Genomic DNA, 16,561 nt, shown 5'->3' on the forward strand with positions numbered 1-16,561 from the left:
AAAAAAGCGCCCCGATTGGCTCGAGGCCGATCCTTTAATGAAACAATTGAAAATCTTCTTGGCTGTTGGAAGGAGGTCCGTAGAATATAATTTTCGCACATCCTTTGCACTTCCATGGTGACTAGCCGACGGACATCCCTGGAACTACCCATTGAGTACATAGATATCTAACGGATGTTCGGCCATGATTCGGACATCCGACGGCAGAAATGTGCTATATGGGCGTACTTCCTTCTACTAGTAGTACTCATCAGTCAAATTCAGCTCGAACAGAAGGTATTATCTATTCTTTCTTTCTATCAATTGTTTATATTGTCATTTTGTTTATTGTCATCATCTTTACAGATAACCAACAAGCTGAAAGTGAGAGATTGAAGAAAGCGAGGAAACAATCCTCATGGATTTGGAAACATACTACCTTGCTTCAAAATAAAGGTCACGCTGATAGGTATAAGTGTATGCATTGTGAAAAGACATTTCTTCGAAGTGGTACAGGTGTCATCTCGAGGCATTTAAAGAACAAACACAATGAAAAACTGAAGAATTTGAATACGCAATCCACACTGACCAAATCTGGAGAATTGGTCCTCCCATTTAAAGTAGGTATCTATACTTGTATAATCTGTATCTGTAATATCACATCCTAAAAGAAACCATACAATGTAAAATGTTCATTTGTTTTTTAGTTTAACAATGAAAGATCGCAGAGAGATTTTCTTCAATTTATTGTTTCAAACAATCATGCATTTTCCTTGGGAGAAGAACCTGCATTTCAAAAATTTATATCTGGTCTGCAGCCACTATACAAGCCAATGGGCAGGACTGCAGTGAAAGATAAGTTGATGTCAACTTTATTCTTGGCATCAAGAGACAAAGTAATTACAATTCTAAAAGGAGGCAAAGTAGCCCTAACAACGGATCTCTGGACCTCACCAAACAAGTTGGCATTCATAGGGATCACGGTTTCCTTGCTCAATGACAAATTTGAACCGACTGAAGCCATAATAGGGTTCAAACAAATGCTAGGCGAGCATTCAGGCATTAATATTGGCAACACCTTTTTTTATACGATTAAGTTGTTTGAACTCCAAGAAAGAGTGAGTATTTATTGTTTTGATTAAAATTTATAGTATTGCGAAACTTTCTAATGATACTCCTACCTTCACCTCCAGATGTTATCTATAACTACAGATAATGCTAATTCGAATGAAACTTTCATTGACTACATAGTCCACCTGACTAAGAACAATTCACAGCCCTTCGATAAAGATATGTGGATTAGATGTTTTGCGCATGTTCTGAACATCTGCGTACAAAAAATGCTTGAAATTATATCCGGACTTCTCCAAAAGATGAGTCACTCGTTTTTTTTTACCATTTCATAGTTCTTACTTTATTTCTATTTCTATAACAGCTTCGTGATCTCGTCAGCTCGATCCGTGCTTCACCTCAAAGGATTAAGAAATTTAAGAATATCTTGAAACTATATGGATTAAATAACGAAGAGTATGAAGAAGAAGAAATCGTTTTCGCCTAAGGTTCTGTTATTTCCAACGATCTTCTCCCTATCTTGGATTGCAAAACGCGATGGAGCTCAGCCTTTTACTTTGTGAAACGTGCTGTGAAATTGAGAAGGGCCATCGATGAAATCGCAAAAGACGCAGATCTCCGAAGAAATGAAATGGAAAATGAAGAATGGTACATTTTAAGCGAAGTCCTTGAATTTTTGGAAGAGTTTGCAACAATCCCGAAGTACATCGAGGGTAGTGGATACCCCACTTTATCGCTTGTGGTGCCTATGTATAATCGGTTGTTGACGATTTTAGAAGATGTGTCACAATCTCGTCATCGATCAATTAAACACCCTTTGATTGTTATGGCAGCTACCGCTGGATTAAAGAAACTGTCATCCTATTACGACAAGGCGTCCCCTATTGTAATGGCGGCCACTTTCCTAGATCCCAGGCTAAAGATGCAGTATTTCATCGACAATGGTTGGGATTGTGGGGGAGAATCACGAGATGCCTTTCAACCTCTGGACGAAAATCTCATCACAGGCAGAGTAATGCCAGCGTGAGTTACATTAATTTCGTACTATCCTGATCTCCATGATGACTAACTATATATATTTTTTTTTTTTAGGATACAATTTGTATGGAAGAATTATAAACAAATTCCAACTGTTCAAACCATGAACATTAAAGCTATGGAAAAAAGCAATAGTAGCAAAAACGTCACTTCGTCAGTCTCAACTGGAAGTGGAAAGCGACCAGCATTCGACCACAGCTACATCGCCAACGTTCTCTCAAAAAATAGTTCAGTGGAGAGGTTTGAAATAGATGAAATGGGAGAGTATGAGGTTGAAAGAACGGAACCGGCAGACTGTGATCCTCGCGCAGTGTACACTTATTGGGCTAAACGGTCTTGCCGATGGCCTCGCTTGGGCCATATGGCCAAAGAAATTCTTAGCATTCCAGCGACAAGTGCAAGTAGTGAAAGGGCCTTCAGCGTGGGCAAAGATGTTTTTGGCATTGCCCGAATGAGTCTAAAGGCTGAGACCGTCGAAGCTCTTGTCTGTCTGCGGTCCTGGTACAGACTAGGAATAATAGTAGAAATGGACGTTCAGCCATTTTTGGATGAAAACGCTGATGGGCAATTTATGGAGGAATATTCTGATTCTGAATAATAATTTTTTTTATTAGTAAAGTTAACTCAGATTTAAACTTAACAGATTTTTCAAGTTTTTATGATGGTTGTTTAATTTAATAAACAAAAACAGTTTGTTAAGACTAACACTGCGTGTATTTATCAAAAAATTCCTTGAAAAATGCAAAGAAAAATATGTTTGACCCGAAAACTGCGCGGGACATGACCCGACCCGGGTTGTTTTTTCTGACCCATGGGTCAAGCGGGACGGGTCATTTTTTTGGATCGCCGACCTGGTTCGAAACACTTTAAGAAAAAAAACCCGTTAATTTTAATCCTTTAAGAAAAAACCCGTCCCATTTGGTCCGGGCCACAGCCCTAATTGTCGCTTTGTCGGACAGAAGAGTTCTATCAGAGTAATAGAATACTGGTGTAGCCACGCTTATGGCGGGCCCTCCCATTGCCTTTTTGGCCTGAAAGTCTTTCTGTCCCATAACGAAAGCGCCACAGCGGCTGTGTTGTGAACTTGTGATGTATTACGTTTTCGCTATGTTTTCCCTCATTTTCGTCGTCTGTACTCAGAAAGTAAACAAAAAGTGGTTTAATTAATTAGTGTGCAAAAATGTATGTATAAACATATGGGTTGTTATAACAATAACAACCCTTAAAACTCAATTCATAGGTGGCGTTACGGTTATGGGACACTTAAATCGATATCTTGCCTCATTTTCTCACAATCGATACGCGAAATTGGCAACAACTTTTGGGAAAAAATCCGAGAGGGGGAGTTAACATGGCCGTGGCTACACCAGTATTCTATTACTCTGGTTCTATTGTCTCATGCTATTTGTTATTTTTAAATTTTTTTTTTTTGTGGGGTTCTAATGTCTTTGGAGTTCTATTGTACATGGAGTTCTACTGTCGGATTTATCAACAATTTTTAAATATATTTTTAAAAGTGGGGTTCTAATGTCTTGGAGTTCTACTGTTTTTGGAGTTCTACTGTCTTGGAGTTCTACTGTCGCCATACCTTTTTTTACTGCCAAACGTTCCACGCCATTTTTTTCCATTGTTGTTGGATTTTTGGGGGCACGAGAAATTAGTCAATAGTCATCGACTTCTCATTAAACAGTCGCCTGCGATAGACTAGGCTATAACAGTCGGCTAAACCCATTGAAAAAAGCGCAGTTGCGATTCGTCTCAAAGGATCTACTGGTCGTGCGCGACCATGTTGAAAAATACACATTGCACAATATACATTACACAAAATACACGAGGCAAATTTGCTGTGCTGTTTCTAGGTATACATTTTCATTCATTTTTATTGCCTTGCCTTATTTATGGAGTGAAGGGAAGGGCCAAATTTTGTGTTTTAGGTGAAAAAGCATTTGGGCGAACTCTATGCTGCACTTCAGCTGCATTTAAGTTTATTTTTCATTTACCTGAATGAATACTTCAGCCAAAACTCTTTTGGCATGAATTCTGCTTCACTTCAGCTGAAGTGAAGCAGAATTTTTTTGCTGCGCCAAAATGTGCTTTCGATGTGGTTATTCAAAAATTTCATAAGACATTTTACAATTTGCCCAGGTCAATATGCCATCAAGAAAGATAAAGTGTTAAAGACTTAAGGTGCGTGTAACAATCCTTATTTGTGCAAAATGAATACTTGAAATGAATCTATGTACGTTTTATGTAGTTGGCCGAGCATATACACAATTATTTCAAATTCACAGTACGGCTGCCAGTTGAAAGATTTTTTACTGCAGCAGAAAGCACTGCTGCTACCTCATCAGGATCGGCAAGGTTATCCTCATGCGGTGATTCTCGAATTTCAGGCATCACACCAGGTACCACATTTCTGATATTCTGTGGATTTCGCCTATGTTGACTCTGAATGTCCCGGAGTAATAAGGTAGACAGCGCCATATTTGCAGCTACCGGCTCCGAAAGAGCTAATCCATCCAACGTTGAATCCGAATGCGACAATTCATTGGCACTCATGCTAGAACGTTTTAAATATTAGTTAGATCCTGATAGTGTTGAACGCGTTTGACTAAGCCAATTTTCATACCCTCCGATGTACGAGCTGTTATCCGTGCCCACTCGAGAACCTAAAGGTCCTTCGCGTTTAGCAATTCCGCGTCCGATAACGGAGTAGTTTTTTGGCCGCAATGATTGAGTATCACCAGACGGAGGCACCAGGCTGCAAGATCTTGCTAAGCTCTGTATAAGTGAAGGAATGCCTCTACCTAAAACGTTGTTGTGAATATAGTATAGATTCAAATATTCGAGAAACTGTGTACTGACTTTGTGACAGCACGCTTTGTTGTACGAGAGGATTGACAATTAGCTCGTTCTGAATTAGGCTTCTTAGAGCTGTTAAGAATTCTTCTGCAGCTTCAGGAGGTCGCCACTCCGGGTTGGTCAAAGCGAAATGAATGAGTGACAATTCGATTTTCCCACCTTCCGCCTATAACCCAAAAATTTTAATAACAGTCTCTAAATGAGTGAAAATAAAACTTGCCTCCTCCAAGTGGTTTTCACCAGTTGGTAATGATTCATGAAACGAGCATCTCTCATCTGAAGTCAAACTAGCGTGCCACTGTGCTTGCCCGTGCTTGTGGAGATCCAGTTGAGCAAACGAACAAACGTCGCCAACTCCAACAACGTCAACCGTAAACTGACGTAGGAAATCCACTATTTCCTGTGCTCTAGGCCGGAGTCCAAAGTATAAAATAAATGGGGTAACCACGGGAGATATCAGCTCCTCAAGAAGGTACACAGCTTTGTACTGAAATAGTTTTGCCACACCTGCGCGCACCTACAACAAATAACCAAATGCGAACCATGAAAGGAAAAATAACTCTAATAATAGACTTATCTTTACTTCGTTTGTATGGGCTTTGTCCTTCCATTCGGCGGGTAAATAATGAACTTGTGTTAAAACTGTTTCCATCAGACTTTCAGGGCACCAAACTACATTTTCTTCGGGTATTAACACGCGGCAACCTTTAGCAGTTCGAGACAACGCAACCGATACGACAAAAATTAGGCAAAAAACGATTTTCTTTTTTATGTACAATTAATGCATGCTTCTTAAATTAATGCAGCAAGATAAGTTTACTGACTAGCACTAGCAGTACTGCATGTAAAATAAAGTACAAACAAAATAAAATAACATTTAGTTTAAATTAGGAATATAACTTACCAGCAACCACAGCTCCAAGAATAGTAATTAGAGTGAGCACATGTTCAACGGTAATGACGTCTTCATCGTAAACAGTCAAAAGCACTAAAACGGCCAAAATGGCCCCGGCCAAGAAAGCGAAATTGCGCGCAAATATAGCTACCATGTTGGACGAAAATCCGGAAAGATACCGAGTTGCTGGCCGATAAGCTCTACTAAGACGCGCCTAAGCCACAATTACATTATCAATTAACACTTTCATTGAATCAGGATTCATAGAAATGCATTACTTGTAATTCGTGGTCTAGTTCATTAAAATGCCGTAAGTACAATCTCCCATAAATTGACCACCTACGAGTGCCAAGACTTCCCGGTTCCCTTTTCACAATTTCTGCATAACTGAAGAAGGCATATAGTAGTTGCCATAATAACACAAGAGGTGCTAAAAGGAGGTTTAGGACACCTATTCATAAAAGACAAAAAAAAACGAGAGATAAACATAATCCTTTATAATAATCGTTTTAACAGAAATATCAACATTATGCATTGCAAGAAAAAATGTATTACCAATATATCCGATAACTTTTGATAAATCTTTTGCCAACTCTCTTCGTCGATTGGCATTTTTATAATCATCTCGCAAGTGCCAACTGTTGTCAAACGGTGCCCATGGCCCCCAAAATAGAAGAAATTCCATATTATACTTCAATCCCCGGGTAAGAAATACCGTTTCTCCACAAATCGGTATTTTAAACTTCAGTGGAAGTACGTTTTTATTTACCATTGCAACAAGGTAATTTTTGAACCTACATTCAAAGAAGTTGTTGCATGAAAGGAATTTTTTCTCGAATTTATGGGTTTACCTGCAAATTAAATTTGTCGCAAATTACATAAGCAGTTTAACTTGCGTTAAAAAATTTTTTGCTTCGTTTTACTTGTAATTTTTTTACCTTAGTATTCGATGATAAATATCGAGTTCTGTTAACTCGACCTTGTGAATGCACATTTGAAACTCCTGTTGAGCCTTCCTTAATCTTTGTTGAACTTCGTGCCAAGTTAAGTTATCTAGGTCTTTGTCATCTGCAATTTTATTTTTCTAATCTGAATTTTACTTTCAATGGATGAGTTATACAGTTAATGAAATACCTATTTGCAATGCTGATTGGTAAAAGCTACGGATCTCGGAATACTGGAAAAAGTGGTAGATAACACTCACAAGTCTCAAAATCCAGCAGAACAATGAAACAAGGATACATGTCCACATTGTTACAGTAAACGAAGCCACACATTCCGCAGGGCCATCCATCACATCTGATAACTGGAAGAGATAAAAAGTCAACAAGAAAAATTAAGGAGCTAAAGAAAAACGGAAAAGCAGCGTTCGTGAATGTTAAATTATTGGAGATTTGATACTCACGGTGATTTTGGATGTGTTTGTGAAATTCGGGTCATCCCTAAAATTATGCAATGAAAGAACCAGAAATTAAATTTCCCCTAAATATCAAGTTGCACTTGTGTAGAAACATTGCAGATATAATAAGTAATTTCGAAGGTTAATCTATAGTAGCTTAACTGGAAAAGGTAAACCTCAGAGTTATTATCTGGTGGCAGTGCAATATAATGAACATTTTACCCTAGCTTTCTACTACTTCAAAACCCTTGCAATTTTTCTTTCATTTGTTTTTTTTTTACCATGAACAGATGTTCTTACATTGTTCACACTAACCAAAGAACTAAGAGAACTATCTACCTAAGACTTACTATAAATAAATAGAAATTTCTATTAAATAGAAATATCTGGGGAAACAAAAGCACAATCTCCTATTCATGTTAACTAACTAAATAACTAGAAAAAAAAACATGAAAATATTTTGATTAAACCATGCACTCATTGAACAAAAACCAAAAAGGATACACACATAAATGCTAAGATGGACACCAATTTCTTCAGGTTCAAAAGTAAAATAATTAAATTTTCAGTTGTAATAAAAAAATAACCAAAAATCATTGCTGAAGGAAACTCATGGAATTGTGAAAAAATCTACATTCTGAAAGTTGTGGTTCTACCTGAATAAAACTTTGTAGTTGACACACTTCAGCAAGAATGATGAAAATCCTACTATAAATGCAAACTGGAGAAGTTCAAAGGACTCCTGCAGCATCATACATAGAAAACCATGTTGCTGATGGTAATAATAGACACGAGAAAAAAAGGCATCCAGGTCTTCAATATGGTTCCATCTAGCTGAAATAACAAGTCAGTAAATAATGCCTCATATTTGAGACAAATTAAAGCCATGCCTTACACTTATTTTCAGGAACAATATGTATCAACACACTTTCATTACTGTTATCTTCATCTCCTTCGAGAAACTGATGACGCTTCCCAGCAGAATTTTTCATTCTACGATCTCTTTTATTGGAAGAGCTTCATACAACGGAAGTTGATTGAATTACTCACAATAAACACCAAGCACTGTGAGTGAACTTTAGCGAAATACTACAAAATAAAAGCTTTTCAATCCTGGTACGCCAGAAAGCAAATAAAGGTAAACAAGGACTTTCGGACTAGAAATACGTCGTCCGTTTCAGCGGAACAGCCTATAAATTGTGAATGGAATGCGGAACGTGTAAATGGTGGATATTTTCGCCTGATGGGAGGAGTCATTGTCATTCAGTCATACGTAGATCTTAGAAATCGCCATCGGTCGATAATTCCAGTGGGGTTTCAGTTTCAGTTCAGTCTGTCGACGATGTGGTTCTCCCTAGTATATCGTGGAAAACACTGTGGAATAGCCTAATCCCTCCCCAACAGAGGCAGAACCTAATGGGTTTCTCAACGATTCATTATCAGCAAACGAATGTAATATCGATAGGTAAATCGTGTTTTTCCTTTCCAGACCGCTTGCATCAGCAGATAACGCTGATAACACAACACAAAACTCCATCCAAAAACGGACACTGCTCCGATTTCAACTAGTTCTAAAAAAACTGAACTATCTTGCGTCAACATTGTTGACCAATAAAATGTAGTTTGCAGTCGAGCTGCTTGTCTTTATCCATGTAGATGTTGCTGACATATGCGTCAGACTCAGACCGATGAAGTGTAAGGATTCCTAAGTATTGCTATTCTTATATTCTATTCCTGTTATCCTAGGCTTAAGGGTCAGGAAAAGAGTAAAACATAACTGGCATTTCAATTAAATTTACAAATAAACATTTGTTCGAATTGGGGACACTTTTTCTAAAAATAAGTCATTGCTATTTGGTAATTCAGCGTGACGTTACGCTAAGTTGTCGTTACAAAATCATAGAAACCTTGTATCTTGCAAAACTACAAGATAATTATTGAAATTTAAAAGAAATTGGTCTGAAAAAAGTTCGCTGATAAGACCTATACCTATAAGATATACCTACTTCATTCTCAATTCCTAATGTCTTCTCCCGTTGATAACGTTGAAAGAACGCACAAAAACAAAAATCATTTAGACCTAAGCACAAAACATTCCGTCCAGTTGACCACGAAAGACATCCGCCGCCGTAATAGCTCCTGTTGCTTCAAAAAATGCGGTGAGTTTTCGGATACTGATTACGCCTGTTGCCGTGTGTTATAGCCGGCTTATACAATTCTGCTGCTAATTGTGTAAAGCATTGATCGGTAGGAATGAATTTTCAAAAAAATAAATAGTTTACACGTGTTTGGAACATTCGAGATGAAAAGTTTGCATTTCCAGCGACGAAATTTAGGAATTCCTTTGAATTCCCTAATACAACAAATTGTAAATCTTTTTCAGTCAACCTTTTTTATACTACACTTTTTGGAGCAGTGTGAACAGAAAACTGTGCGGAATTTGTCAATGGAAGGAGTACTTAAAAAGGAAACAATGAATAACTCTAATTTAACGTATAATGCCATCCACACATAAGAAAAAATGTGAATTACGCTGCTGATTCGCTTTGAGAAGTTTATGTTGAATCTTGACGGTCGTCTTCGTCATCACACAACGCCCGAAAAGGATCAGAAATTAAAGGGCTTTCAGATATCGAATAATAATTCCCATTATAAAGAACACCTAGGTCACGCAGAATTTCGCCTCGTATGGTAGCGTTGATAATCCATCTAAAACATCGCACATCCTCACGCTCTCTCTCCAGTCGCTGCACGTCGATGATTTTTGACTTCAGCCTTTCAAGAATGACTCCGAGATCAAAAATCGTCAAGTGTTTGTGTCTGTCACTTCCAAGCTGGTCTATGAGAAGAAGAATTTTTTCGGTGGTTACACTAGTTTCGATTTCAAATTCATCGTCAATGGCGTTCGAGGCATGGTCCATTCCTGGTACCGTATTCTCTTGGTTAGATGTGCATAACGGGAGGCTGGGACGGCTATCCGTTTCGTGGTTGGAACTGGCTGCCTCTGTGCGATCTTCACAGAAATGAACGTGAGTTGATTTTAATACTTTACTCATTGAGTGAGCTCGATGGCGATTACATTCGGCACTTTGAATGGGGCGGCCTCGGTCGTGTAACGATCCACAGTGAAATTCACACTTGTTCAAGCCATGTTGAAAAGCTGAAGAAAAATTGGGACGCTGTGGTTCGTTGTTTGAACCAGAAAATGGAATATGAACACCGCCATGTGGTTCATGCGCTGGTAAATTGGAATTCGGCTTTGCACTGCTGTCTCGAAGAGTTGACTTGAAAACCGTGCTTGTATTGGCAGTGGGAACGGCTTTTTTAACACTTTGCTGACTCTCGACGATTTCCTTGTCGTTGACTTCAATAACCCCATCTTTTGGTTTCTTCCCAATTCCAGCCCAAGGATAGCCAGTGAAGCTGGGAGGCTTGTTGTGGTCAAATTTCTCAATGCCAGATCCTGGTGAATGATTGGGCTTGACGTACTGTAGAGTTCGGTTATTGCGTTGCTGTTTCCAATGAAGGACTAGTGTTATTTTGTCTTGATTGTCGACTATTTTCCAAAAAGGGTGGTCATGATTAAGATTTAGCGTACTAAGGGCATCACAAACTACACGTGGAAGGGGAAAAGATTTAAGAGAACCGTCACAATTCTGGTCCTGCGAAGCACAACAACTATGCTGAACGGGCATTTTCCACGATTCACCCGCACGTAGTAGAAGAAATGCCGTGTTATCGGGAAACCATCTTAAAAATTCGTCATCATCTACGTATGTTCCGTCTGACTCCAAAACCAAATAGACACTTTCGTCCTTGCTGTACTCAATCTTCTCGCGGCCTATTGAAAAAAAAAAACAAAAAAAAAATGCATTACACAAAAAAATGTAGCAAAAATAAGGAAATGTTTGAAGAATTAAATGGTTTAAACCTTTTCTGTGTAACTCTTCAAGTGACGAAGCCAAGACTAGCCGCTTTTTCAATCGTGAAGCATCCCATATTTTCCATGGTCGCCGCTCCCGGGATTCCTTTCAAATATTAATTCGACAAGAAAAATCATACACTTTCGTGTAATCGGAAATAGCATTAAACATTTTTCTTAACGGGACTTTAGCTTCATCATTTTTCTTCCTCTGTTGAATGAAATTGCCTAGGTTTCCGTCAAAGCCGCGTTCCCTCTCGTTTTGTTTTCTATCGATCCTTGCAGTCCGCTCTTACGGGTCAAGTTCAAGTGGTGCTTACGAAATGTTTACCCAAACTATAGGGATCCCTAAGCGGAGCCCCTATTGTGGGTGTGTAAACCGTTATCTTATTTTTTTCTCTCTTTTTTTCAAATCGAAATAGTTCCAACCGTCATTAAGCTATTAATTTGTCACGAATGAAAAATAGCATATTAATTCATTTAACAGGAATTAACGGAGGGATCTTTTTTTTGAAAATGCATACTTTAAGTTGATTAGGGCTCACTAAACTACCGGTTTGCATTTTGCTTTCTTAAATGTTGGACTTTGAATAAAATGTGAATCCCTTGGAAAAATAGATTCCATTAGCATTTTTGAGCATTCAACTTTACAGCTTATAGGCTACATCTTGTGATAACAGTAGGTCTAACCGCGGTAATGATAGATAGCAAAATGATTCAGTGTAAACTAGAAATAAGGAATCTTTACGAATTCAAAGTTACATACGTCTCTCGGCATCACGGCACCACGTCTTCTTTCAGCATGTTGCTCAATATTTACTCAACTTCAGAAATCCGGGTAAGTATATACTTGAAGAGCACTAGGCGAGTTTTGGAAGACAGTGTCTTACTAATCAATTGCACAGCAATTCACTGAGCTTACGCGTATTGTACGAGATATTCGGTGACTGGTGAAGACGCCATTTTTCGTGCAACCGAGAAGGACTTGGCAGGAAGATCCCAACTGAATGCGCAGACGCACATTTCTTTCACTCTGCAACTTAGGCAGTTTGGCCACCATTCTAAACGAGGTATCAATTTGTGAGCCAAGTATCAAGCTAAGAAAATTGATTTTGGCGGAAAATTCGAGTGCTTCTCGGTTATCTTTGTTTTCAAGATTGCGAAGCGCTAAGTATTATACGATGTAAAATCATTTCTGTAATACATTTCTCATGAAAATTAGCTTCAGCGAAACACGCGCAAATTCAGAATGGGAACTGTTAACAGTATTTATTTATTTTAATTTTTTTCGCCGCGTAAATTTCTAACTTTTAAACAATAAAAATGTATTTCTTTTACCAGACTTTATTATTTAATAAGTATTGTGTTTTATATTTTTCTATTTTTTATTGCCCGAACGTATGTGAGATCTTTACCTGAAAGAACCTTAGATTATTTCATATAGTATTACGTGATATATTATATATTATACTTGTTGTCATCTTTATTGGAATTTTCTGCTAACCGTTCACCACAATTGGGCTATTTGATTTATCAACTCTTTCCAAATAAAGACAGGAGATTTTTTCTTGTATTCGATTGGCCATGAACTTCCTGTATGAGTTTGATCATGTGTTTGATAACTCACAAACTTACAAGGAAAGCGACCACGTACAGTATTCTCAGTTGTTTTTGTCGGTTTAGCTTTATGCTATTGCGTCAACATGTATTGACGTGTGGCGCGTTTAGTTCTTCTAGCTCTTCCCCAAGTTCGCCTGAAACCCTGAAACATTCATCCACTAAGGTAGTGCAGTGCAGATAAATGTTTTTATGGTGGGAGGAGTTACCGCATCGGCATGTTTCTTTTCGAGCTCCCGTGTTCTTTCGTCTGCCAGCGGTTGTTTATTTCCTTTAGTTTAAGACCTTCTTGTTATGGGATTCTCTTAAACTTTGAATAAAATTTCAAAGAACTCAGCCTTATGAAGAACATCTTAGAGATCTACATTATAATAATGTTGCAAGAAGTTCTGGTGCAGTTTGTCCTATTGAAAAAAACTTTAATTCAAATAACTACTTAAACAAAATAAGCAAAGAGAAATTTATTGTTTGTTTTATTTTGATTTTCCCATCCAGTTTTTTTTTACTATTCAAAGTAAGTTTTTTAGTTGATAGTTGCTGTAACAACCAGTGTAGGTGTAATAAAAAACCAAAGAAAGAACTGCCTTCAATAGTTGATTGAACCAAGTTATTCCGGACAGCCAAATTTCCTTTGTGTCCCTCAATAGAATGGCAAAATCACATGACATGAAAACACTATTCACTGTTTACTTTATCCTTATTTATGATTATTGTCCATTGACTTTTGGGTAATACCAACCTAAGTAAGTAACTATTATTACTATACATACAAGATCTTTCAACGTTTTGTAAACACATAAAAGCAGATTAAACCTACAGTCAGTCTCTGTGCAAAGAGATACCACATACCAATCACAAAAGCATATGGTGTGCAGATATTGGGTGAAATTGGCGAAATCCTGGCACACATAACTTACGAATCAGTCCGTTTTGGTGCAACATGTACACCTAGTCACCTACAACACCGACTTGTGTGAAGTGAAGTGCCTAAAGAAACTTGACTGGTGATTCCACTAAAACTTCAGTTCGTGTTTCCTTTCGCAGATGGCAGACGCTTGCAGACACTCGTGTACGGCGATTGCAATAGTAGATCATAGCTTAATTCGGAATCGTTGCCATTCGTTCATTAAATTAGTCATCGCTTGGGGCTTATGTCTCTCGGGTGTGAGGATGGGTGTGAAGCAACCATAGATTCTATGGTAATGGTTGCTTTTGATGTTTAACGGTCTTATCATTGAATGACAGACGACTGCAGGATCCGTACTTTGCGCGGACGTTTGCATACAGTTTTTGATGGTGAAGCAAAAGACGGGAAAACCCCATTTCTTCTTTAGTTTTTTTGTTTTTTTATTTTAACGTTCACTATATGACTTAATTTGCTGAATTTTTTTACGTTTTTATACACTACGGTTTTTTAAGTTTAAGTAAGAATTTTCAAATTTCCCATTCAAAATGCTTGCTTTATAACCTGTAAGATGGAAAGCTTTGAAACATACTCGTCGGTTATCTTTGATATGTACGTAAACACAACGAATTCTTCACTTTTAATGACAAAATTTAAATGGGACATATTCATAGCCACGTAAATTTAGCAGGGAAGGTAACCATGGTTTTACACTTGTTTAAGTTTTTTTTCTTTCATGCCTCAAATTGTTTGGTTCACGTGTTTAAAATGGAAACAGTGGCACAGTACCACGAATTTTCTCTCCACTTTCGCAGTTCAAATCCTTGTAGTTACTTGAACGCTGAATGACAAAATGTGATCAGCCTCATCAAATAAAACAAAAATAAAAAATGGTCCCGTAAAGAAATTTTGGCCGTGGGACACGACAAGGTTTTATTTCTGTTACGAATTGGAAATATTATTTAAAGTTTCGCTTTTAGCAAAGATAGAACGATACAAATCGTTTCATTACCAATGTGGTGAAATACAACTAGTTTATCTACATTGAATTCAAAGAAATAAGATAAATTTACGCATTGTGTAATTGCGGATCTCTAGATATTATTTCTTTTGTGGGAAAAAACGACGTGGTTTCCAGATTATTTATGTGCCGATGTACGATTGATGTACCACTCTGGCAAACCGTAATAGTATGATAATTGCCTTTATTTGCACGCCTACTAAACACGAAGCTTTACGTTTGTTTATGTAGGCTACCTGTCTGTCGACGCTTTGTGCGCACGCTGTGATTGGCTGATATAGAGGCAACATTCTTGAAAAAAAAAAAAAAGTTCAAACTGTTGCCCGATAAGTTTCACTGTTTCGCAAGGGCAAAAGGTCGGCAATATAAACTACGATAAGCAAGAGCAGATGAATCCGCAAATTAGGTCTAGCTAACCGCTTATTATTTAGGCGACCATTGATGACTAACAAACGTTTATTGTCTCCTTAGTCATCCTATTTCTGGATTTGAATGGGTCAACGTGCTTGGAAATGCTACATTATTTTATTGTTTTTAAAATCAATTCAAGTATTGAAATTCGTCATGCCTTTTTACATTCATTTCTTGATAACTCGAATGTCTTTTTCTTAATTGGCAGTTCTGTTGTCATTTCACTTTTCTGAAGCTTGCTAACCAGTCTTCTACGAACAATGGATCTCACTGCCAATACATGCACAGTATACTATACCTATGCTATTTCAGACGAACACATGTTGATTATTGCCGATTCCATCAGGATCTCACTTCCGAATACGTCGGCAACCATCATTGACCTTGACAACAAAGTGAGAATGTATTCTAATTACGCCCATGTGATCCTTTTTCTCCGTGCACATGGAAAAGGAATAGAATTTGACCCAACAGGGTGTCCCACTGAAATTGTTATTGTACAAATATCTATTTGATGTTCACTTTAAATCCGTTCAATACGATTTCATTCACACAGGTTTCACACTGCTTCCCTACTGAATTCAGTTTGCTTCATTCCATCGTGTCTAAACATTGCCCGTTTTAATCGATATTTTAATCAAGTTCGCTAACATATCTTTACGATGTACGGCAGCATGAGTAAGGTAAATTTTGTATTCTATCACCAGAAATATTGTAAACCACAGTCATGTATTCAGGCCAGTTACATTTCGGTGGTTTAAAATAAATGTCGATCCCATCTTTTTGATTTTCCAGAATTCGAGTTCCGTAAAGCTAAAGAGAAATACTGTTCGAAAGTGATACGTTTGAAGTTGTTCATTTGCGTTGTAGTATCCAGGTGCAAATGAGTGGATCTTAAATGCATCTTGAAACAGTAGAGGAACTTCTTGTTGTTGTTCTTGGGGGATTACCCACAATTGTGCCCTTGCAAGGACGAGCAGGTAGCGCAACATTTCGAGAAACTCATCCACATCCAAAATGCTCGGTAGATGTGTGGCGGGGCCAATTGTCATGACAGACGTTGACCTTGGTGGTATTTATCTTCCGTTTTAATACAGAGCACATGCCCTCATTCGATCTCGTTCTCGGAAAAATGGCCCCGGCAACAAAACTGAATGGCGAGCGAGGTCACATTTTTTGGGTCTCAACTTCAACTACTTGTTCCTTCTTATTCGTGGCGATTTCAAAGAACTAACCGCGAAGGTCAAAACCTCACTGGTCATGAACTCTTTCGATTTAGATTGCAACTTTTTTTTTTTTTTGTTTTGCAGAAGGGAAGGGGAGGGGGTTAGAGAAGTGGAAAGGGACTGTATGACTGGGGAAATGAGGGAGACATTATTAAGAACTGTAACCCTACATAAGACGCATACTGTTCTGTTTTGGGTCATGTACGCATTAGGCAA

General features: G+C 38.0%; 2 protein-coding genes and 1 long non-coding RNA gene across 3 annotated transcripts; 2 read left to right on the forward strand and 1 right to left on the reverse strand.

Moving 5' to 3' along the window:
- Window positions 1-1,939: 1,939 nt before the first annotated feature.
- On the forward strand, window positions 1,940-2,686 carry LOC116917720 (zinc finger BED domain-containing protein DAYSLEEPER). The gene is made up of 2 exons (XM_032923313.2): window positions 1,940-2,073; window positions 2,143-2,686. The coding sequence occupies exons 1-2, from the start codon at window positions 1,940-1,942 to the stop codon at window positions 2,684-2,686; spliced, it is 678 nt and encodes a 225-aa protein (XP_032779204.2).
- Window positions 2,687-4,318: 1,632 nt separating this feature from the next.
- Window positions 4,319-8,429, reverse strand: LOC116917170 (autophagy-related protein 9A). Its single transcript, XM_032922543.2, has 13 exons — window positions 8,140-8,429; window positions 7,901-8,078; window positions 7,251-7,287; window positions 6,980-7,151; window positions 6,784-6,913; window positions 6,401-6,639; window positions 6,124-6,296; window positions 5,855-6,059; window positions 5,534-5,655; window positions 5,171-5,467; window positions 4,954-5,116; window positions 4,718-4,895; window positions 4,319-4,648 (listed from the first exon to the last, which is right to left on the reverse strand). The coding sequence occupies exons 1-13, from the start codon at window positions 8,234-8,236 to the stop codon at window positions 4,363-4,365; spliced, it is 2,277 nt and encodes a 758-aa protein (XP_032778434.1). The 5' UTR covers window positions 8,237-8,429; the 3' UTR covers window positions 4,319-4,362.
- Window positions 7,145-15,901, forward strand: LOC116917181. The gene is made up of 2 exons (XR_006643798.1): window positions 7,145-7,792; window positions 7,850-15,901. It is a non-coding gene; the product is annotated as an uncharacterized LOC116917181 (long non-coding RNA).
- Window positions 15,902-16,561: the final 660 nt, after the last annotated feature.

This window comes from Daphnia magna, linkage group LG2, assembly GCF_020631705.1.
Source record: "Daphnia magna isolate NIES linkage group LG2, ASM2063170v1.1, whole genome shotgun sequence".
Lineage (NCBI taxonomy): Eukaryota > Metazoa > Arthropoda > Branchiopoda > Diplostraca > Daphniidae > Daphnia > Daphnia magna.